Source organism: Anastrepha ludens, chromosome 2 (assembly GCF_028408465.1).
Source record: "Anastrepha ludens isolate Willacy chromosome 2, idAnaLude1.1, whole genome shotgun sequence".
Lineage (NCBI taxonomy): Eukaryota > Metazoa > Arthropoda > Insecta > Diptera > Tephritidae > Anastrepha > Anastrepha ludens.
Genome location: NC_071498.1, coordinates 72,917,011 through 72,940,565, shown reverse-complemented (window position 1 = coordinate 72,940,565; position 23,555 = coordinate 72,917,011). Strand labels below are relative to the sequence as shown.

The window sequence follows — 23,555 nt, the reverse complement described above, 5'->3', positions numbered from 1 at the left end:
AACTATGTTACTTGGTAGTGATCAAAGACAAGCCTGCTGGGCAATAGCTGGCGTCATGAACAGGTGTCCCACTGTTGCTATAACAGCGACTATCCCCCCTGCATATTTTCCTTAAAAAATGCGCAGCCAGAAGTGCACTAAAAATGCAAATCTTGCTTGGAAAATATCTTCCTGATTTTGGTCATACAAATATCATAACCGAGATACCGAATCAGAATATAATTTGTTCATTAACAAACTATATGATTCGAAAATGTGTTTTTAACCGTAGGTTTGAAATCATAATCTCAGACCGCGATGAATGGGAACTAGGAGGACCTTGGGTCGATCCCAGAAGTTTCGAATGGCTTACAGACGGTTTGAAAACAAATACTGGATTCGATGCGGGAATCTATGGTCCAAACACGAAAATTTGGGAACTCACAGGCATATTGTCTTTTAGGCTTAAATTCGAACAATTTCAGTCTGTACGAGAATAAATCATATGTGAGGCAAAAAGGGTGCACGCATAGCTGTATAATCGGATAGTAAAGTTTCATTAAAAGCACTAGCTTCACATTTTGTGGAATCGCCTAGCAACCCAAACCAACTTAGTGCAACAAAGAAAATTATACTTTGATGTGTTCCGGGTCACTCTCAAATAAAATGTAACGAAATTGCTGATGAACACGTTAGGGCGGGGTCGGCTGTAGGTTTTCACGGTGCACCATACTGTGGTATCAACTGGATAGACGCTAGATGCAAGGTAAATAGTTGGGAAAATGCTCATGCAATTATCCATTGGGAAGTCACAGAAGGACACCGTCAAGCCAAAAAGCGTATAAGACCTTTCATCTAGAATAGGGATATGCGGTAAAATATGTAAGTAGAGTAGATTGGGGTAAGATAGGTCTTTTTTTTTTGAGAGCTCTTGCTACGGTGTTTTTGCATTGATTTTGAAAAATAAGCAAGATTTTGAAAGGTTATTTATCTGCTAACATTTTGGTTATACTGACTTATGTTTGGCTAAATATCTTGGAAGCTGCATTCAATAACACAAAGGTCCTTTTTTTCGATATTTTCAAAATCGGGGGGCACGATAGGTCACTATATGTGAGGGGAAAAGAACAATGTACATGGCTTGGAAATTAACGTTTTAACTTTTATTTATAGAGTATGAACACTGCACATGTTATAAAAGTTAGGAATTTCTCTTTAATTCTAGATATAAGGAAAAAAGTTGGCTCTCAGTAATTCACATTGGGAATGAGACAGAGTGTAGACTCTATTTTGAAGATGATGGGATCACAGAGCATATCTTACGCAACTGTATTGCTTCGGCAAAGAATAGACTTCACATCTTTCACTGAGATTAAATGGATCCGAACGAAATCAGGAATGCTCGTCTTGCTGATATTTTCAAATTTGTCTGCAATTCGAAAAATTTACAGAAAGAATTTGGTTTCCAACCAATTCCCAACCTGAAGCAGGGAACATCTACGTTAAATAGAACCTGATGTAAAATATTTAAGGTTGCAGTGCCAGTCAATACGACTAGTATTAACTACTTCTGAAACATGTAGTAGGACACACAAAATCTTTTAGGTCGAAGTGTCGGCCATTGGGAACACTGCAGATACAAAATTGTTGGAGATAAATAATAATAATAATAAATAGGTATATAAAGGTTTTTCCAATAAGAGGTGTTATTTTGATATTCAAAGAAAAATGCTATTTTTTAAATTAATGGTCCGATGTTTATTTCATTATAAAGAGGAAGGTATGCCGTTAATCGATTAAATCGATAGTACAGTCCATATAATTTAATGTGTGGAGATTATTTCATGCAAATGTTGACCGCGACTGCGCTTCAAATGGTCTATCCGCTTAATCCAATTTTGACATACTCTATCCAATGTTTCGGCCGGTATCTCACATATAAATGCTTTAATGTTGTCTTCCAATGCGTTAATTGAGGCAGGTTTGTCTGAATAGACATGAGCTTTAACATAGCACCACAAAAAATAATCTAAAGACGTAATATCACACGATCTGGGTGGCCAATTGACAGGTCCCGAACGTGATATAAAATGTTCACCGAACTCGTCTCTCAACAAGTCCATTGTTACGCGTGCTGTGTGGCATGTGGCACCGTCTTGCTGAAACCACATGCCATGCAAGGTAAGCTCTTGCATTTTGGGGGAAAAAAAAGTTGGATATCATTTCACGGTAGTGCTCACCATTCACAGTTACGTTACGATTCGCAGCATCTTTGAAGACGTACGATCCAATGATACCTCCAGCCCATAAACCACACCAAACTGTGACCTTTTCTGGATATCTGGTAGCTCTTGCAATTCTTCTGGCTGATCTTCACTACAAAATCGAAAATTCTGCTTATTTACGTACCCATTGATCCAAAAATGATCTTCGTCGCTGAACACAATTTTTCGATAAAAAAGTGGATCTTCGACCAACTTTCCAAGAGCCCATTCACCAAAAATTCTGCGTTGCGGTAGGTCGTTCGGCTTCAATTCTTGCACCAGCTGTATTTTGAAAGGCTTCACACCTAAATCCTTTCGCAAAATGTTCCACTTTATTGAGTAACAGAAGCCCGATTGCCGCGAATGGTGACGAATCGATAATTGATGGCCATCATTAACACTGGCCGATACAGCTGCGATATTTTCTTCAGTTCGCACTCTACGTAAGCGTGTTGGTGGTTTGATGTCAAATAATGTAAATTTGGTTCTAAATTTAGTCACAATAGCTCCAATAGCTGCTTCAGTGGGTCGATTAAACTGACCATAAAATGGAAGAAGCGCGCGATAAACTTTCTTAACAGAACACGCATTTTTATAATAAAATTCAATGATTTGCAAACGTTGTTCGTTTGTAAGACGATTCATGGTTAAATTATAGACCAAACTGAAGATGTTTGACAGTGAAACAAAACACGAACCGTGCGTCAGCTGTTTAAACCAACTGTTTAAAAAGATAATAGCTAAAAAATTACCCGTTATATACTTAGTTTTAGTTAGTTTAGAAATTGAACCAGAATACTGTAAGCACAACATTGAAATTGCTAAAATTTTTATTTAATTCTCTTTAGTAATGAGGTTATTTTTCTGGTTAAGTGGTTTCGTAAACAAGCAAAATGACTAGATGTGGAGCGGCGAATCATCAGAAGTCTCTTATTTTTTCGAAGTTGAAATGAAAATTTCCTTTCAGTAACTACAAAAAATATAACTGTTCAACTTCCATGAGACTGAGTTTTTTCCATGCTTTTAAGAGCGTTAAATAATTCAAGTAATTTTTCTGATTCCAAGTGGCTTGGCCCAGTAATCGCATTGTCTTCATGCTGCGTGACACTTCGGGTGACTCCAATTGGTGCATTTCATTTTCTACCCCTTCGAAAGCTGAATTCGATCAAAATTTACCACAACAGCATTTTCACAAGCTTGTTCCGGATTTCAAACATAGGCTCATATCGGCTGAATTAAATAGCCGCTGTTGCTTAAAATTTAGGCTCTAAACAAATAATCATTTAAAGCGCTTTAAAGAAGATATATAAGGAAAGGGCATCATATATCGTGGTTAATCAGCATTTGCTATCAGTCAGTGGCCATGTTTTTAAAATCACAGCAGAGCACTCAAAGCAAGTCATTTATTGGATCTGTAAAACGGTAAGCAAATGAAATAAACGAAGCCGACGCACTTATCCGCATGTTGTCAACAACTTTTTATGAGCCTCATTACCACTCCATGATAATTTATCTTAATTGCGCAGATTTTATAGAATTTCAAAATTCTACAGCAGAGAGTATCTTCTCTTAGATTTATAAAGGGTGCTTTTTAGATGTACTATAAATACATAGGTACATCTTCTAATAAAACACAAAAAAGTAGATTCGTGTTTTGCCTATCTTGGCTGTATCTTACGAAGACAAGTCGGTAATTTCATTTTTTCCAGCAGAACCCGCTTTGCCTCACTATAAACGCACTGAATCTTTTGACCAAGTCGTTGATGGTAGCTGTTATCAGCACGATTCAGTGACCCGATATAACTTCACGAAAGGTGGAAAAAAGTTTCAAGGCATTTACATGGGGAAGCAAAAAGTTGCAGACCGCGTGCCATTAGCGGTCATCACGCTTTATTGAACTGAAGGTTCCATTTTCAGTTGAAAAAGTATACTACACCAAACAGTAGAAGAGAGAGTTATGTAAAGCGTTTTTCAGTAAGAGCGCTTCAACTTTTTTTTTGAATAAAACACAAACGGTTTGACTTTTTTAATACATTTTTTTTTTATTATCGAGTTTGAACATATACATTTAAGTATGAAATTCGATTTCTTTTGCATGACCACCGCGTGCACGTTTTACGAAGTCCAATCGTTGAACCCCATTTTCGACCACTCTTTTGCATAAATCGGCCGAAATTCCAGCAATTTCGCGTTCAATATTGGCTCTGAGCTCACAAATCGTCGCCGGCTTGTTACTGTAGACCAATGACTTCACATAACCCCAAAGAAAATAGTCTAGAGGCGTCAAATCACACGGGCGCGGCGGCCATTCGACCGGTCCCTTTCTGGAAATAATGCGCTCATCGAACTTACTCTTCAACAAATCAATTGTAGCGTGTGCTGTGTGGTTTGTGGCCCCGTCCTGTTGAAACCACATGTCGTCTAGGTCCATATCATTCAATTGCGGCCAAAAATAATCGTTTATCATGTCGCGGTATCGATTTCCATTCACAGTAACGTGGCGATCGTTCTCGTCAACGAAAAAATATGGGCCAATTACGCCGCCGGCATGTAAACCGCACCAAGCAGTGATTTTTTCGGGATGCAACGGTGCCTCATGAATCACGTGTGGATTGCTTTCTGCCCAGTAACGCATATTTTGCTTGTTGACAAAGCCATTGAGCCAAAAGTGAGCTTCATCACTGAAGACCGTAAAATGGCCGTAATGCTCTTAAAGTGGCAGCAACAGAACGATTATTTTCATAAAAAATTTGCACGATTTGCAATCGTTGCTGAAGTGTGTAGCGTTCCATGATGAAATGTATACTAATGAAGTTTACAAATGACAAGCGAAAAATAAAAAATATTGCGTCGTTCGCCCTCCCTATCGGAAAAAAGTTGAAGCGCACCTATTGAAAAACGCCTTATGTTTGAAAGGTTGCCGCCGGGAACATTGGCACACTTATACCACAAAATGAAAGTCCATTATGTTACCATAGTTTTAATTGGTTGCCTTCCTTGCTGAACTGTACAACACCGAATTTCATTTCAGATGAATTTCATCAGGTATTTCAAGTGAGTACAGATGATTCCCATCCCACACTGTGGATTAGTTTTTAAGGAGTTGCAAAATCGTTTTCAATCTTTGAGTTGGATCCTACATCATCTTTGGAAAAGTTACTTAGACAGAGCTCTCTTAGAGTTACAGTGAGAGTGAATATACCCAATCTTTTTAGAGAGTGCACTCTGCACTCTTATTTCCGATCCCATTTCAGTCACGTTTTTCTGGAAATAATTTAAATTATTTTAGAATTAGCTTTCAAGAGGTATGTATCTATTATGCAGCTTTCCCCTATGTCACCATGGCCTGTTACGTTTAGCTTTCTCCCAGCAGAGATCGCAATTAAACGCGAATCAGTTCATAGATCTGACCATTACTAAAAATTAATACTTATATTTTCTATTAGTTGTTCTTTGCCAAACATCCATGCTACTCCTTAGCCTCTATGAAAAATCATCTAAGAAGAGAGACACTGCATTGATACCGCAACCGAAAATACGTGCTTAGCTGTGGAGTTCTCGAGAGGGCGCAACCACCTACTGTGCCGCCAATCTCTTAGTCATCTGTCACTTACACTGTCAGCTGGAGTGCTAATTGTTCCTCCTCTCCTCCCTGTGTGAATTCCAGTATTTGCTACTCTCAGCAACCGAAATACTTCGGCAGCTAGTTTGACAGACAGACAAAGATGCATTTGTATAAAAAAACACCCGTTAATCGTATAGGCTATCCATTCGTTCCACTTCCTTAACAACACATTGACACTGTTGAATAGAAATGTGTGTATGTACATAGTTGGCGCAAATATTAGTTTGCACTGTAAATTAACTGCCATGTAAACAGATATAATTATTATTTAAATTAATTAAAAGTCTAGCCAGACTTTGAAGAGTTGATGTGTAAGAAGGCAATGATTTTCTTGCGAATATGTTGTGAGTTATTACCGGATTGAAGTGGTACTAACTAAAACTGACTAAACTACAGTTATCTTTTAGAGTGAAATCACTAAAAACAAACAACAAAAAACAACAATACGTGTTCATAAAACGTGTATACTCTACTAACTATTCACAAACAAAAAGAAAATAATTCAAATAAGTTTTCGTGTTTAAGTAGTCAGTTCCTTTGAATAGGTCCACCTTCAATTGATATCGTGTGCGATCGCTGAACTTTTTATTTACTCTCCTAACAATAAAATATATGCTACTTATTTTGTTTACCTCAAAATGTTAAAAACATTTTATGTGAAGCGTGCAATAATTTAGTTAGCTGTGGGCGAATATATAAGTAGGTAAACATTGGCGTACGAGCAACAAATGGTGTATACAAACGTGTGCGTACGAATGTTCAAGTTATAATTTCAATTTATGGTACTCATACGAAGGTTAAGAAAATTATTTCTAAATTGCAAAACAAAACGTCATTAGCATTACATTAATTAGAGCTGCCAGTCGTGAAATTCGATAACGAGATTCTTAGATTTCGGTGCTATTTAAGTATTGAAAATTAGATGATATATATAAATATTATAATTGGCGCTTACTGCCTTTAATGGGTGTTTGGCTGAACTCCTCTTTGGATTTTCGGTGCGCGTCTTGATGTTTTTCCGCTTGCCAAAACAATTTATTTTCAAAATAGTTATATTATCTCTTGTTACATATATGTACGAGTATTTATTGGGGATGCCGGTCGCGAATTGTGGGATTCTGGTATTCCGGCGCTATGCGAGCTTTGAGAACTGCGGATACATTGCACATGCGAATGTTAAACAAACTACTTACAAACAAACTACATATTGCAAAAAAATAGAAATTTGTTAAGTAAAATTTCGCTAAAACACAACATTGATTTTCCAAAGTGTTCGAATAACTTGTATTTCGATTTACAAACGGGTATAATAACGGGTGAGCAAACACATTTGTTCCATACAATTTGGAACAAAAAGTAAATTTGTTTTAAATCTCTTTTGATGTGAAACATCTATAGGCTCACTTGTAAACCGAATCGTTGGCGTGGCGACGCTTGCCACGTTATACTAAGGTATACATACATATAGATATTTTATGTGTAGTAGTATGAGAAGTGCTAGGCCAATTTCAAAGGAACAACTCACAAATGATGTGGGTTAAAGTGTGTTAGTATGTGTGCCATGTTAGAGAGACAAATGTAGAGTTGCTAAAGAGCGGTAAGTTGGATGCTCGTGAGTGCTTAGTAAATGTTGGTGCGTTATGTGTTTTTGAATGTGTTCGGTAATTTGCTATGTAGAGTAGAATGGGGTAAGATAGGTCATTTTTTTTTGGAGAGCTCTTGCTACGGTGTTTTTGCATTGATTTTGAAAAATAAGCAAGATTTTGAAAGGTTATTTATCTGCTAACATTTTGGTTATACTGACTTATGTTTGGCTAAATATTTTTTGGAAGCTGCATTCAATAAGACAAAGGTACTTTTTTTCGATATTTTCAAAATCGGGGGGCACGATAGGTCACTATGTGTGAGAGGAAAAGAACAATGTACATGGCTTGGAAATTAACGTTTTAACTTTTATTTATAGAGTATGAACACATGTTATAAAAGTTAGGAATTTTTCTTTAATTCATCACGCGAGCACGTAATGTTTCGAACGGAATTTTAAATTGTTTAGAGGCTGATCGAACACTAGCGCCATCTCGGACTGCCGCGATTGCGTTTTTTACATCCTCTTCATTTCGTTTCGGCGTTTTTCGCACATAATTACGCACCATTTTGCTGCAAAAACAATTAAAATTTATTTTATTCAATTAAAAGTAGTGACCTATAATGCCCCCAGACGGCTGACCTATAGTGCCCCCAAGCACATGTTTTATGTTAGTGTCGATATTTTTTTAAAAAACAAAAATATCAAAAAACTGACACATTATTCGTGTTCAGCATTATTTTCTACGTAAAATAAAACTCACCTGACAAATATTTACATACATTAAATGCACTGCACCGTAGAATAAAAAAAATGCTATGTCGGAGGAAAGCTCACAAAAAACTAAACGACGCCAGAACTAGGATAACTAATGAATGGTGACGGCCGAAATGACAGTCGCAAACGTTGTTCCCCACCACGTACTCAATTCACATAAGACGAGTGACCTCTGCAAAAACAGTGCGACGAAAACCCCACCTACCTATTGTGCCCCCATACCTATCTTACCCCATTCTACTCTAGATAATAGGAATTCGATCACAGAGAATTCATGGGAAACTGAAAGGCTGGCTAGAGTGGGCACCTTTGAGGCGCGCTCTCTGTGCGAAGAAATGACGAAGGTCAGTGTTTGAGTTGAAAATATCAAAAGGTCACAGAAAGCAGAGCCACAGCAGAAAGAAGTTTCATTACTCAATTATTTAAACCAAGTGGAACTATTTTGCAATGCCAGATTTATTGCTTTATTAATTCGAAATGAAAAGTGCAGACTTATTTAATAGCAAATTCGAGATATGCCAGCTCGTAATGAGCAAAAGTTAAAATTGAATAAAAAGTTTAAGCTTATGGAGGAAGGCATATTTTAAAGACACATTTTGATTATCATACAAAGTGACACAAAATTAATCATGCTATCGGATTATTTATATTTCTTACAAATAGTGCAGTACGTCAATCATAATTAAAATTTGTGAAGTGTAGAGCTGCTGTATAAAAACAGACAAGCAATGGCGGGCGTAAAGCTCAAAAGTCATCACTCAATATAATTTCTTTATTTATTATTTTTTAAATTTTATTTAATAATTTTCAAATACAAATCTGGATGATTAATTTTGCGCCACCTGAAAATTCAAAAATTCCATCACTCAAAATCATATTTTTATTTAATATTTTTTTAATATTATTTAATAATTTTCGAATACAAAACTGGATGATTAATTTTGCGCCTCCTGAAAATTCCAAAAATTTCATCACTCAAAGTCATTTTTTTATTTAATTTTTTTTAATTTTATTTAATAATTTTCAAATACAAAACTGGATGCTTAATTTTGCGCCACCTGAAAATTCAAAAAATTTCAGCACTCAAAGCACACTTCAAAAAGGATTTCAATTGCAAATCAACAACAATCCAAGAGAATCTACTACCAAATATGGAACAGCAAAAGATGCTGTATTTGTGAGATATCTTGATAATATTTCATCCAATACTTTTGTAACGTACTTTAGTTATCATCGACCAATCGTCACAGTACTACCGGCAGAGGAAACATCGAATATAACTATTACTGAAGTCACAGATGAAAATATTTAAATTGTAGCTTGATATTAATATCGAACTTTGATATCACATGTAAATAAATGTTTATTAAATAAAGTTACCATTTTCTGTAAAAAATTCGTAATACTTCATTTTTTCATTAGGCTAATTCCACACGATGTTTCACATCTGCCAGGCGTCCCATGACGACTCACATTTTTTTTTGTAAGTTTTTCTCGTTCTAAAAAATTAAAAAAAACAATATTTTTTTAATGTTAAAAAGAACCATAGATATTTTACTTTAAAAACTCCACAGCATAAGTTTCAACATTGAAAAAATCTCAAAATTATTAGATTTCATCGGAGTATATATTTTAGATGCGGCTATGTTGGCTTATGTTGGGTTCTCCGTGCTAAATAACTATACGCTAAAATTGTTCATATTAAGTTGTATCATTTGCACGTGCAACTCATTCGTCAAACTTGCCATATTTACTTGGCTTTAGTGACTTAATATAAACGACAGATTTGATAGACGCCGTTAAAACAACTTGGCCGCCAAATCTTATTATTAACAGTACCTCACAACTATTTTCATATATCTATACCTCTCTTTCCCTCTCTTTCTAATTACAGTAATAAATTGGATTTGTAACATCAACTTATTGCCTAATTGATTAATTGAAGTGCGTAGAATTCTACATATATATAAAATTTAAACGGAAATAAATAACATTTTTTATTAAAAAAAATCAAATTATATAAATAAACGGATATAGTGTGACTAGCAACTGCTTGTGATATACACAAATACACACAAATAAAGTCACAAACATACTACATATGTACTAGTATAGCAATAATTGCAATAGTTACACGAAACAAACAGCTCCAATATAAAAGTGACGTCGTTTAAATATAAAAAATCGGATAGCGAACGCGCATTCAAACCCAGCTAGCATTTCAAAGAACTTCGAACGAATACACTGAAAAAGTAATAAAATAAAACATACACCCACAAATCGTCAAAATCGCCAACATCAACTTTAACTCAATACTAAAACGTCAACGCCATTGCTATTGAAAATTGAAGCCAACAAAGCAGCATATTTATTCTCTACCGTCATCGTCATCAACATCAACATCAACATCAACATCAACATCAACATCAACATCATCACTATCGACATATAGTACACCGCCAACTGGCTACGAGACCGCCCCACCAAACCACTATTGTCCATTGTACAATAGGCGCAAAAGTGGAAGTCGTTCGTTGTGCTCCACTAACAGGTACTTTGAAATTACCGCACCTACGAACACAGGTCAGGTCGCATCATACGCATCAACCATGGATTTTGATCAGATACTCTCTAAATGCGGCGATTTCAGTCGTTATCAATTGATGTTGTTGAGCCTGTTCGGTGTTATAAATTTCATCGTTTCACTACACTATTTTACCCAGACTGTGATAAGTTTTGTGCCCGATCATTGGTGCTACCATGAGAAATTAGCGAATAAGTCATTCGATGAGATAGCGGAGATCTATTCCAAATTCTCCAATCCATCTTGTACGCGTCTGCTCGATATCGATGGCCCAAATGTGACAGTGAGTCCAGAGCGCTGCACGCGTTGGATCTACAAATATGATTACGGTTATCGGAGCATGAACACAGAGGTGAGTGCAAGCCAGACGATTCATATGTTATAGATTATATTTACACATTTACTGTTGATCTATTTGTGTTTTATGCTGTAATAATAAGATCTTCTCACGCTCGTTTTCTATCTCATTCATAGCTGGATTGGGTATGTGAGTCATCGTACAAGGCGCGTGTTGGACAATCCTTGTTCTTTATAGGTTCCGTTGTGGGAACCCTCTTTTACGGTCTACTCTCGGATAAGATAGGTCGTTTGCCTGCTTTGATACTTTCGAATTTTTCGGGCTTTATTGGGGATTTTTCGACAATATTCTCGCAAAGTGTGACAACATTTTCACTTTGTCGTTTCATATCCGGCATGGCAGCAGATACGAATTTTTACCTCATGTATATTATCGGTGAGTAAATGCGACATATTGTATAAAATTATGTGTACACGATGGATATGATGGTACTACTTAAATGCAATAAAAGAGTCTGACATTGCAATGTTTCAATGTTTTTAGCTTGGCACAGTCAGTGCTAGATTATCGGATTTATTCGTCGAATCTTTCGCTGTGCGACTTCTGTCTGTGTCAAGGCGAGTCGAAGACGGTGACTTTTGTTCAACTTTTGTTGGCAATTTTATGCACAATTTCTCTGCTGTATTTCTCAGAGCCTAATGTGCGGAACACTTTTTAGATTAATTTGATTTTGATTTTCTGTCTGAACGACTTTATGCCTGTTGACTTCAGAAGTACGCAAAATGTGCCGTATAAGAAATTTGTGAAAACGGTGAATCCGCCATAAGATTACATTGTTAATTTTCTAATATAACTTGTATAACTGTTGTCTTAGCCCGCAAGAATAAGAAACTCATATTTTCACTTACCGCGCCTTTAATGTGGCGGGTATGTCAAGCATCAGTATTTATATTTTAAATTATTAGGTATAATTTAAATATCTCCTACATAAGCTTAATAAAGATATTATCTCGTCAGACAGCTTTATTCAACAACTAAAAAAAAGTTCGTTGCGAAATCACATCGCCGCACCACTGAGTAAACCTTTTGTTGAAATGTTTTTGAACGCAAGTAATAATTTCACAAAATTTGATAATAATCGCCACCAAAGAGAAAAATATCAATAACACAGTATAATAACGGAAAATTTGCAAGAAATTTAAATCTTCAATAACGGTTGACTGTTTTAATAGTTAAGATTTTTCCTGTTCTGCATAACTATAATATGTATGTATATGAAAAGTATGCCCGCACAGTACCACAGAAGTCTGTTATTGAAAATTGTTTGCAATTATTTTAATATTTTCTTCGGATTTTTTTTTATATACGCACGAGTAAAACTTGTTAAAAAAGAAATAAAGAATAGTAAATCGCTTCAATATGTTAGTATTTATATATACAAAGTACGGATGCAGTAATATTAAACCATGAGGTCTTACTTACGAACTATCTTGCCCCACACTAAGGCTTTTTGGTGATAAAAGCTGAAACGAAAACAAAAAAATAAACAAATAAAAGCCCCTCATCTACTTTGTAGCACATGCATTTTGCTTTTCTTTTTCTAAATAAATAAATTCAGCCATAATGCGCTATTTAAGTTTTTTTCCTGTTTTACGTATGGAACATTAGAATCAGACGTTCAAGACATGACAGTTTACTTGAGTTTTTGCTATCGGGAAACATATATACAGTGCGCTACAGTTAAAGAGAATCAAGTTATTCTTTTTCCAATGATTTTATTCGCAGAATTCATCCCTTAAATTGTAGAATATCTATTTTGAAGAAAGATTTCAGTTGATATTTTATTACAGTGAATAGGGATATTATTTAGCACGCACCGGTCCCTTGGGTCAATTTTACGAAAACTTTGCTTCATTTGGTACGAAAAATGTACAGCATAATGAATATTTTTTTCTTATTCGCGTTTAGTTTTCAATGTTTGTATTTCGATTTGGTTTCTATACATATACAGACTTGTTTTACGCTTCCATTTTCATTGCTTAAATCAGATTTTTAAATTTTGAGTCAAAGTGACATTCTTGTCAGGGTAATACTGAGTAAAATTTGTATGAGTGTACTAGCTAGAAAACCGTGAACCCTTCTTACTTACACTCTATGGTGATAGTTGTCGTACAATAAATTCTTGTTAATTCTATGAAAACGTTTTGCTTCTACCCTTATAAAAGTATAGTAGCGTGGGTCAATTCGTATTAAGATACATACAATTTTCTTTCGGTATCTAAGCTACCCTACTGGCAATTCTGATCGAAAAAGTCCACGGAAGCATGGTTTTACAAGTGGATGCAAAGCCTCCTGTTTTAAATTACAAATATTTCCGATATACATATGTAGAAATTAGTGATAAGCAAAAAATCACTAAGGGCGATTTTTCACATCGAGTTGCAAGTCACCGTTTATAACAGTGATACTAAATCGCTGTTTTCCGATTCACTTATAAAGTGTTTTCCCTCTTGTTGAAAATACACGTTGTCCAGATCAAAACCATCCAATTCCGGCCATAAAAAATCGTTAATCATCTCTCGATAGCGCAATCCATTCACCGTAACTGTTGCTCCAGCTTCATTTTCGAAAAAGTAAGGTTCAATGACTGCGCCGGACCATAAACCGCTCCAGTCACATTTTGAGGATAGAGAGACTTTTCCACAATAATTCTAGGATTTTCTGAGCCCCAGATCCGACAATTTTGCTTGTTGACGAAGCCACCGAGGTGCCAAGATGATTTTTATATTAGATGGAATTCCGTGATATTTTCATGCATTTCAACGACCCAATCAGCAAAGACACGACGTTGTTGATGATCTGCCGGCTTGAGTTCTTGTGTTAACTGGACTTTATAAGCCTTAAAACCCAAACCTTTATGCAAAATACGGTGTAATGACGTTTGTGGAATGCCTAATTCCAAGGAATGACGAGGAATGGACCAACCTGGGTTTTCTTCAACACTTTCGGCACCAACAGCATTATTTTCGGCTGTTCTTGAGCAATGTGCACGGGTTTCATTCTTCACATCACTAACTTAGCCCAAAAGCTCGAATTTTTTCACCAATTTATGTATTGCGGTCCGACAGGGGCTTCATGATGAACCAAAAATGTTTGAGTTTTACGAACCGTTTCTGCCAAATTATCACCATTTTTATAATGAATTTTAATAATTTCAATGCGTTGTTTAAACGTGTTTCGTTCCATTTTTATAAATGGCGCAGTTTCTACTTGTCAAATATCAAAAAATGACAGCTTCAGAAGTGACATCTACCGAAATAGCGGGCTATTCAAAATAGTACCTGTTATTGGAAATCCCTTTACTGCCTCATGTGACTTCACTGTTAAATCTCGGTTTTGCAAGAATTAGACTTCACTTCATTTGAAAATTGTATATCTGGCAAGTGATCAGCGGGGGTACTTAGTGTCCCAAAAAAAAACAAAACAACTTAACTTAGAAGTCTGAAAGCTATATATATTTGATTTCTAAGTTGTGTTTCTAAGGGAGGGAATTCATTTTTTCATCATATTTTTTCAATCACATAATTTTTTCACTAATTGAAAATTAAAATAAAAATAAGCGCAGTTATTTTAAATATTTGTGACCATAGATGATGAGCGCTTGGTATCCCTTGTAGAGCCTAATAGGGTGCTGTATGACAAATATACGTTGATGCAATTTAAATTTGTTTTTCCATTAGACAACACAAAGAGAGAAGTTACTGAATGACACATTGAGTAATCATTGAATTTGAAAAGTAAAGCCATATCAAGTGTAAGTCTTGCATAACCGTGCCTTTGCTGTTACAACATTTCTAAACGAATCATCGATGTAACATGCAATGTAGAAAACACAGCTGCAGCACTGCTTTAAATTGAAATCTTCCCAGAAGTAGCTTAAAACGATGAAGCCTCAACATAATTTGAAGCCCAAAAAATCTTTACTTGCCGCTTTCCATTAAAAATATAATCAGATGAAGTGAATATGTATACACAGGTATACACATTTAAAGTACAGGTTCGAAACCCCGGTCACGAAACTACAATTGGTAGAAAGTTTTATCCAGTTCTGCCATTAAAAAACTCCTCCTAAAACAAACCATCTACCGTTCGGGGCGGCATAAAATTTATGTCCCTCAAGAAAGAAAATCAAGACACACACTACAAATAGGAGAAGGAACTCTTGATGTTGTTCCTCAAATGGAGGGAACTACATATTTTTTATGATGATATTTTTCTTGGCAGAAATTCACTCGGAGGTTTGCCATTGCCTATCGAGGGCGACCGTTATTAGAAAAATGTTTTCCTTAATTTTGGTGTTTCACCGAGATTCGAACCTAAGTTCTCTTTGAATAATATAGGCACGATTTGTGAGAGAACTGAGAAGAGTAACCTGAATTCATCAGAGAGGGATTCTACTCAGTTTTCGTATATCGACGAATTCAATGGACGGTATCTCCGAAGAAGTAGAGCGCTTTTAGTACATATTAAAATGGGAAGAGTTGTATTTTGAATTAATGTAAATCATATTGAATTAGCCTAATTGAGTATGTGAACATCAAAGCGAATTTTGAACATAAAGTAGTATAAGGACCTTTACAAATATCTCATTACGTTACATAGCCTCATATCTAGTAGAAAATCGTGTTTTTTGCACTTCTTAACAGGAATATTTCGAAAACCGAATATGTTGAGGTCAGATTCGGCTTCAACAAGTCAAAAATATTAGGAACAAAGTAGTCTAGTTTTTAACTCTGAAGGCCTGTGTAGCAAAAAAAAGGATTGTAGACACTTTTAGAGCTACGTTACTTTGACTTCTTTGTTCGCAATTACCAGTCGTACAGTTCAGACACCAAAATAAAGTCGTGCAAAAGTTTGACCAGCACTGGTGTACATTCAAGCCTATTATGATAATCGTCGGATGATATGCGGCGGGAGTTAACTCGATCCGCACTCGATTCACTTTTTCACTAAAATGGCATTATTGTTACCGACGGATGCACTGCATTACTATCCGTGAACTGTGTTATCAGCATAATCAGCTGTGCAAAAATTTCAAAATACCAATAAATATTTGTTAAGTGTGTAAAATGGATTCAATAGCGTTTTATATAGATTTTAATGAAAGTACAAGCAATGATGCAAGACGAACCCGGAAAAAAGTAAGGGATAATGCTGTTGACGTGTTCCAGTTGCCTGATGATGTGTAAGTTCACTTTTCAAGGACAATTGACGAAAATTTATGTGAACTCCTCTTGTAGATTTGTTAAGCAATTCCGCCTTAATAAGATAGCTTTCCAATATGTTCTTAACATATTAAAGAGGGAAATGCCTCCTGTTATTAAAACATGGTCGATATCGCCAGTGCTCAAACTAGAAGCCTGTCTAAGATTTTTTGTTGAAGGGGGTTATCAAAATGGTACTGGACAAGATTTTAATATTGGCATGGCGCAGTCCACAGTGTCCACAGTACTGTCAGAAGTTTTAAATATTTTAGAGGCAACACCATGCCCCAGATGGATAAGCTTGGCAATGACCGAGACTGAGAGCTTGAAACCAAAAGATATTTTTTTGGAAAAACAAGAATTCCCGGCATAGTTATGTGCGTAGATGGCACCCACATACAAATTTTGAAACCTGCTGGAGACAATTCGCACCTTTATTATAATAGGAAAGGATATTACAGTATTAATGCAATGATAGTAAGTTAATTTCTGAAATTTTAATTGACTAATAAAATGACTTTTTTCTATCTTAAGATATGTGACCATAAGCAGCGAATAAGGTATGTGAACAGTAGATACGCGGGTGCAAGTCACGATTCTTTTATTTGGGAAAATAGTGAGGCTTCAAGACATTTCCAAACCATGTATGAAAATGTACACAGAAGCACTAGATTGTTGGGTACATACATATATGACAAAAACGAAACAGTTAGCAATACATAAGTAATTTTGATTTAAATGTTCCCTAGGTGACTCTGGATACCCACTTTTACCCTTCCGAAATGCCGGAGCTAATACACCCCAAAGCCGTTTCAATAAAAGCCATAGCTCGGGTCGCAATATTGTTGAACGCACAATAGGTGTCTGGAAGAATTGGTGTCGATGCTTGCTTTCAGCTCGCCAACTTCATTATTCTCCGGAAAAAGTGGCTCAAATTGTTAATGTTGCGGCGGCACTTCACAACATTCGGATCCATTATAATATTTCAGACGAATATTTAGAAGGGGTTTTTGAAAGTGAAGAATATGAAAATAGCGAGCCTGTACAACAAACCAAATCCGGAATGAAATGCTACACAGCTTTTTATAAAGAAACATTTTTTGTTTTCATTTAACGTACATAAATATATGTATGTTTGTATATATTTCTTAAGAACAAAATAAAAACAGCCTTCTTGGCAAATGTTGCACATTAAAACTTAAGCTAAACAAAATTTCTAATTCAGTCATTTTTTAAGTCTCAATTGCTTGTTAACTTCTCCTAATTCAATGCTTAAAAGTTCTTTTTTCACCCTTAATTTTTCAATAGCATTTGTCTCCATAGCCATATTATGTCTTTTTGTCTCCTCAAGAAAAGCTTGGAGAATTTCATTTCATTCATTCTGGTTATCACCCAGACGTTCAACCGACCTAGTCAGATTTTTCAGTTCTTTTTTTAAATTTGTAGTTCCTGTGCCTCAACACCTTCCGAAACTTTTGAATATAAGCTCTCCTGCACACCGATTTGCTTGTCTAACAAGTCAAACTGCTCCGGTCTCTTTTTTTTCGGAGCTCATTTCGAATGTTTTGGTTATTTTCCACATCGTCATTTTCCAACAACTCTATGCAGATGGCGTCTCTCGAAGTATATGAATTTGTACCCTCACGAGCTCTCTTCGATGTAGATGGAGTAATGTCTTCAACCACCTGCTCTGAATTTAGTGGAGTGGCATGCTTAACAATTCTCCTCTGAGGCACTCCAAACTCTTTTGAATTTTTGGTGCCCCCAACATAGCCGTTTAGGCCCACTAGAGTAGCAACATCTTCTTCTAGCGACGATAAAGGTGGTTCCCTATTTTCGCCTCCACCAGTTGCTTGTAATTCCCTTTTATTGTGCGCCAACTTTTTCTTGACTGCTGATTTAAAATCTGACCAAACCTTTAATTAAAAAGCAAATAAGTATTTATATTCTCAATGAACTTTTGAATTATCAACAAACCTTTTTCCATTCTGAAATACTCTTCGATGGAGGCCCTAATGAATTCAGTTCCTCACGCACACTCTCCCAAAATTGCTCTACTTCGTTAGGAGCACTTCTGGTAAAATTTTTTGCAATATCGGGACGCTCCTTCATACGAGATATTAAACCTTTAAATTGCTCTCTGGTGGTTGTGCGTTTCCTAAAAAATATAAATTTTGCCATTTGTATAAATTTTGCCAATATATATAATCCGAAAAAAACAAATAAAAATGTTTTTCCTTACATTTTATTGCTCTCCATCTTTATTATAATAATATCCGCAACACAATGACCTGCGGATGAGAAACGAGTAAATTTGTTTGAAACGCGTATTGAATGCGTTGTTGGTAATGCCATTTTTTTTAATCGATCCGTAAACCACATTATCGATCCGCGTACTGCTTTATCCGACGTTTATTATGATACGGAATACTGTCGGATCGAGTATAACTCCCTCCGCAACCATCCGGCGGATACCATAATAGGGGTGATTATTGTACGACATGCAAGCGAATTTGCTTACAAGCTTAAAGCGTTCTTGGTTTCGGTAGGAACAATTTTAACATAACCGTAACGTTTTACCCTGTGGTGTAGTTCAGGCCCGTCGAGAGGGGGGGATCGGGTACTTTTTCCCCCGGGCCCGGAGTTTTCAGAGGGGCCCGGACTCGAGATTATACGTATTTATATGAATTAGACATCATTTGAAAGGGCCCGCATTTGCAATTTTCCCCCGGCCCCGGGGCCCGGATTTTCCCCCGGGCCCGGATATGCTCTCTACGGCCCTGGTGTAGTTACTCATCAACACAAACTAAAAAATCCCATGTCTGCTGACACCACCTCCCTTACCAGGCACCATACAAATGAAAACTCATCAGCGTTCACCCGGAAATCCGTGACAATCTTTCGCCAAGGCAAATTCATATAGGTGGTGTTTCTATAGCAGATTTTTGTTTCGCTTAGGTTGTTTGAGTGCCAAAGTGTCTCGCTTACATTATGATTGAAATGCATGGAATTTATAGAATCCATGGAAAGTAACCAGCTGATTTTGACACTCAAACAAAAATATTGTAATATTTGTTACCTTTGGCGATTAGGTGCAACGCACTACTACATTATTACACAAAGCGAAAGCCGAGCGATGCGCGGCGCACACTAATGTTTTGTAAGCAAATAAAAATATGACAAATATATTATATATTATGTATTATTTTAAAATTATAAAATATTTAATAAAAAATTGTACATATCTAACTATCTCTTTGTACTCTTTTCTTTAGTACTCGAATACATCCGTCCGTCGATGCGTACACTTGGACTGAACTTAGCCGTCGGCGTCTTTTATACAATCGGTCTAGTCTTTACTCCGTGGCTGGCGGTACTTGTTGGCCATTGGCAACTTTACTTAGCCTGCACTTCACTGCCAATTCTATCTATAGTGTTGTTTTACTTTGTGGTGCAGGAGAGCGCTCAATGGTTGGTCACAAGAAATGATGTGGATGGCGCTATAAAGCGTTTGAAACGTGTCGCCCGATTCAATAAACGTAAAGTAACGCCAGCGGAATTTGAGGAATTTCGCAAACATTGTGAGAAGCAGCGTCAGAAGATGGGCGGCGATGAGCAGGTGCATTCGACGCTTTTGGATATGTTTAAAACGCCACGCATGCGAAAACATACGCTTATACTGTTCTTCAAATCGTAAGTATTGTCAGCCTCGCTATTTAATAACCTCATATCATATACAGTGAAATTCCTTATAACCGGACACTCACCGTCGCAGTGTTTTTGTCCGGCTATGGGAGATGTCCGCTTATAAGGGATGAAGTCACAAAATATATACCACACAAAGAAATTTTTGGAAGTAAAGAATATTTGCATTCCTTAGTATTAACCGCCCACGCATTTTTCCGATTTCAGAGCGAGGGTTTTGTCAGGTAAGACACGAAAAAAGCCCACTTTCGTCTGCGTTGTAAATGTCTTGAGGCTTGTAACCGGTCAACAGAGATGGCAGTTTTGTCCTAAACTGTTCGACACCATCCTGGTTTACATCTGCAGCTTCACCAGATACGCATTTGAAAGCAACATTATTCTTTATTCGCCATTTGTTTAACCATCCATCTGAAGTATTAAAATTAGGTACACCCAGTTTGCCTGCAATTTACATTGCCTTTGCTTTCAAAATGGGACCAGAAATCGGAATGTTTTGACTTCTAGCTTTAGCGAACCAATTAAAACACATCTTGTCTATTTCAGAGCCGCCTTCTTTAAGAAAGCTTCGCTTTTGATGAACATTAACTCCAGGCTCCCATTTAGAACGAATTTTTTCTTTATTTTTATTGATTTCAGCAGCTAGTGTTTTGCCAATATTGAACCTTTCAAAGCAAAAGAAACGTGTACCTACCATTAAATTTTTGGGCTCATTATACTTTACCTTTTTGCAATTCCACGTACTGATAATTTATCTTTTTCGACAACATTAATAATTTCCATTTTTTCTTTAATAGAAAGTACCTTCTTTTTCGGCGCCATATTATTACGAACTTTGAACGCAACCATTCGCATGCAACTGACTTAACAAACTGAATTAAAAACTACTCTTAATTTAAAACACAGGGTTTGAATGTGTGCATACATTTTAAAAGGGGAATCACCTATTTCATTTTTATAATGAACAACAAAGCTTGCTTGTGATATTTTTGAATTTTGTCCGTTTATGAGAAATTTTTTTATGAAAATGGTTTGAAATACTTTGTCCGCGTCCGGTTATTAGAGTGTCCGTTTATTAGGATGATATTTGTATGAAAAAATGAATGAAAAACCAGTGTGCCCAAAATTTGTCCGGTTATTGGAGCTGTCCGGTTATAAGGACTGTCCGTAATGGGGAATTTCACTGTATTTAGTTGTAGTATATAAATACATGGCGGGCTAGGTAGTCTAGCGTAAGTGCACTAGCCTACGATCCCAGAGATTGTGGGTTCGGATCCCACGTAAAGCACGGTCCTCGCACTTTTCCAAATTTACTTACTTTCCGCGATTCTAAAAAAACTCATTCCTCAAACCCAAAAACCCATTCTCTCCATCCTTACTCCCGCACAATAGTCAGCGCATTATTTGCATTGTGCCTGCTAAAACCAAACAAAAACACAGAGTTACATATTGCATCAGTGGCGCCAGCAAGAGGAAGCAGGCGGCTGCGGTAATAGCGCAGACACACCACTTCAGCGAAGTCCTCAACCATCTGTGTGATCCTTTTGCTAGTAAAATGTGGCACACAGATGGCGCTCCAAGCTGCGACAGGGCATGCCGACTACTGGCAGGCTAATCACCTACCCTGTCAGAAATCAAATAGATTGACGAAACCAACGCAAGACAAGTCTTGCCGTGGCCCTATGCTCCCGAGAGGAGTGAACAAAGAAAATATATATACACATATATATATCTAAATACATAAATATGTATTATAGTTGATAGTAACATTAATTAATATTCCATTTTCTCATCCGCCAGCATGGTCATCACCCTTTGCTACGATGCTGTGTCACGTAATGTCGAAGGCATGGGCATCTCGCCTTTCATCATGTTCTCCTTGAGCGCCATCGCCGTACTACCGTCGAGTATTATTGTCATCTTGCTGCAGGATCGCATTGGACGTAAAGGTATGGCGGCTGGATCATTGCTTGTCGGCGGTTTATTCACAACAATGGCTGGCATAGCAATCGCCTATCAACAACACAACCACAATGCGATACTATTGGCGGCCTTAACAATTGCGGCGCGTTTCGGTGTGGCCATCTCTTACGAATCAGGCTCACAATACGCCACTGAGCTGATACCGACCTGTGTGCGCGGGCAAGGTGTGGCAGCGGTGCATGTAGCTGGTTTTGCGGCATCATTCTTAGCGCCATATATCTTGTGGTTGGGTACGTTCTTCAAGGCGGCGCCATCTATTATTTTGGGTGTGCTCTTCTTTACGGGTTCCTTTGTTTGCTTGCTCTTGCCCGAAACGCTGAACAGGTAAATAAACATTTTTAAACATGATTAGAATATAATGAAAATCTTCTTACTAATCCTTATTTTATGTGCATTTATAGAACGCTTCCAAAGACCGTTGAGGAGGGTGAGGTATTCGGCAAAGGTGAACGCATGTTTGATTTCCCATGTATTTCGAAGAAAGGCAAACATTCATGCAATTCAGAGGAGGAAGCCTACGAGCGAAAGCAATCGTTAACTGTTTTTGAACGTGGTGATGAATCGGCCGATGAGAACCTTAACAGTGCGGCGTAAAAGTAATGGAGCGCATGAATTTCGCTAGATATACTTACAATATAATATTTTTGTAGGCTTCCTTAGATGTTAAGCTATAAATCAAAGAAATAATACAAACAAGCGCAAAAAGTAGAAAGAATTTTTTTTACAGTTTAATTTTGTTAGTAAACGTCTTTAGTTCTTAAGTACTTACTGATAATTTTCTAGGTGATAGGCGGATGTAGAAGAAATTCGTGGAAAGCACTCAAAATAATATTTGCTAGAGATCAATTTTTACAAATGTATGTATGTACATATAAAGAAAAAATAATTTAAAAATTTAAAAGAATTTAGGGAAGCGAAACGGGTATTTGGTATATATGTATATACAATATATATATTCTTATACGCAAAGCTTATATATAGATATAAAGAAAATTAGTACTAGCTTAAACCCGTATATAAACTCTTATAGAAATCAAATCGGCATAAATAAATACATATACATACATATATACAAAAGGTATATCGTAGTACTTCAAAAGTTCACTAACCACCCTTAGCATTGGGCACAATTTTACTTAAGCAAGGCTTTAAGCAAGTACTGATTTCTATGCTGATTTACAAAAAAAAAAACAAAAAAAAATGCAGGCATATAAAAATTTGCAAAAAAGTGAAATTAAATATGGAAAATCTAAATATCGTATGATGACACAAGAACACCGCGAAATATATAAATATACATACAAACAAACAAGTTAGGCTTATAAGCTCCTTATAAAATGTATGTAAATACATATACATATGTGAGCGGCAGTAAAATAATCTGTACGTATGTATTTATATATATGTATATATGTAAATGCATGTACATAAATATGCTGTATACACATAGCCATACATATATTGCATATATAAGCCATGCATATGCGCATGAAT

At 36.5% G+C, this 23,555-nt stretch overlaps 1 protein-coding gene across 4 annotated transcripts in view; it reads left to right on the top strand.

Moving 5' to 3' along the window:
- Nucleotides 1–23,300, top strand: part of LOC128871821 (organic cation transporter protein) — a 65,556-nt gene extending 42,256 nt beyond the window's left edge. For all 4 annotated transcript variants that reach the window (XM_054113910.1, XM_054113911.1, XM_054113909.1 and 1 more), the window contains exons 2-6: nucleotides 10,125–11,166; nucleotides 11,289–11,547; nucleotides 19,652–20,069; nucleotides 21,879–22,385; nucleotides 22,463–23,300. In XM_054113910.1, coding sequence (XP_053969885.1) covers nucleotides 10,840–11,166; nucleotides 11,289–11,547; nucleotides 19,652–20,069; nucleotides 21,879–22,385; nucleotides 22,463–22,655 — 1,704 coding nt within the window. In that variant the 5' untranslated portion in view covers nucleotides 10,125–10,839 and the 3' untranslated portion in view covers nucleotides 22,656–23,300. The remainder of the gene's footprint in view (nucleotides 1–10,124; nucleotides 11,167–11,288; nucleotides 11,548–19,651; nucleotides 20,070–21,878; nucleotides 22,386–22,462) is intronic.
- Nucleotides 23,301–23,555: the final 255 nt, after the last annotated feature.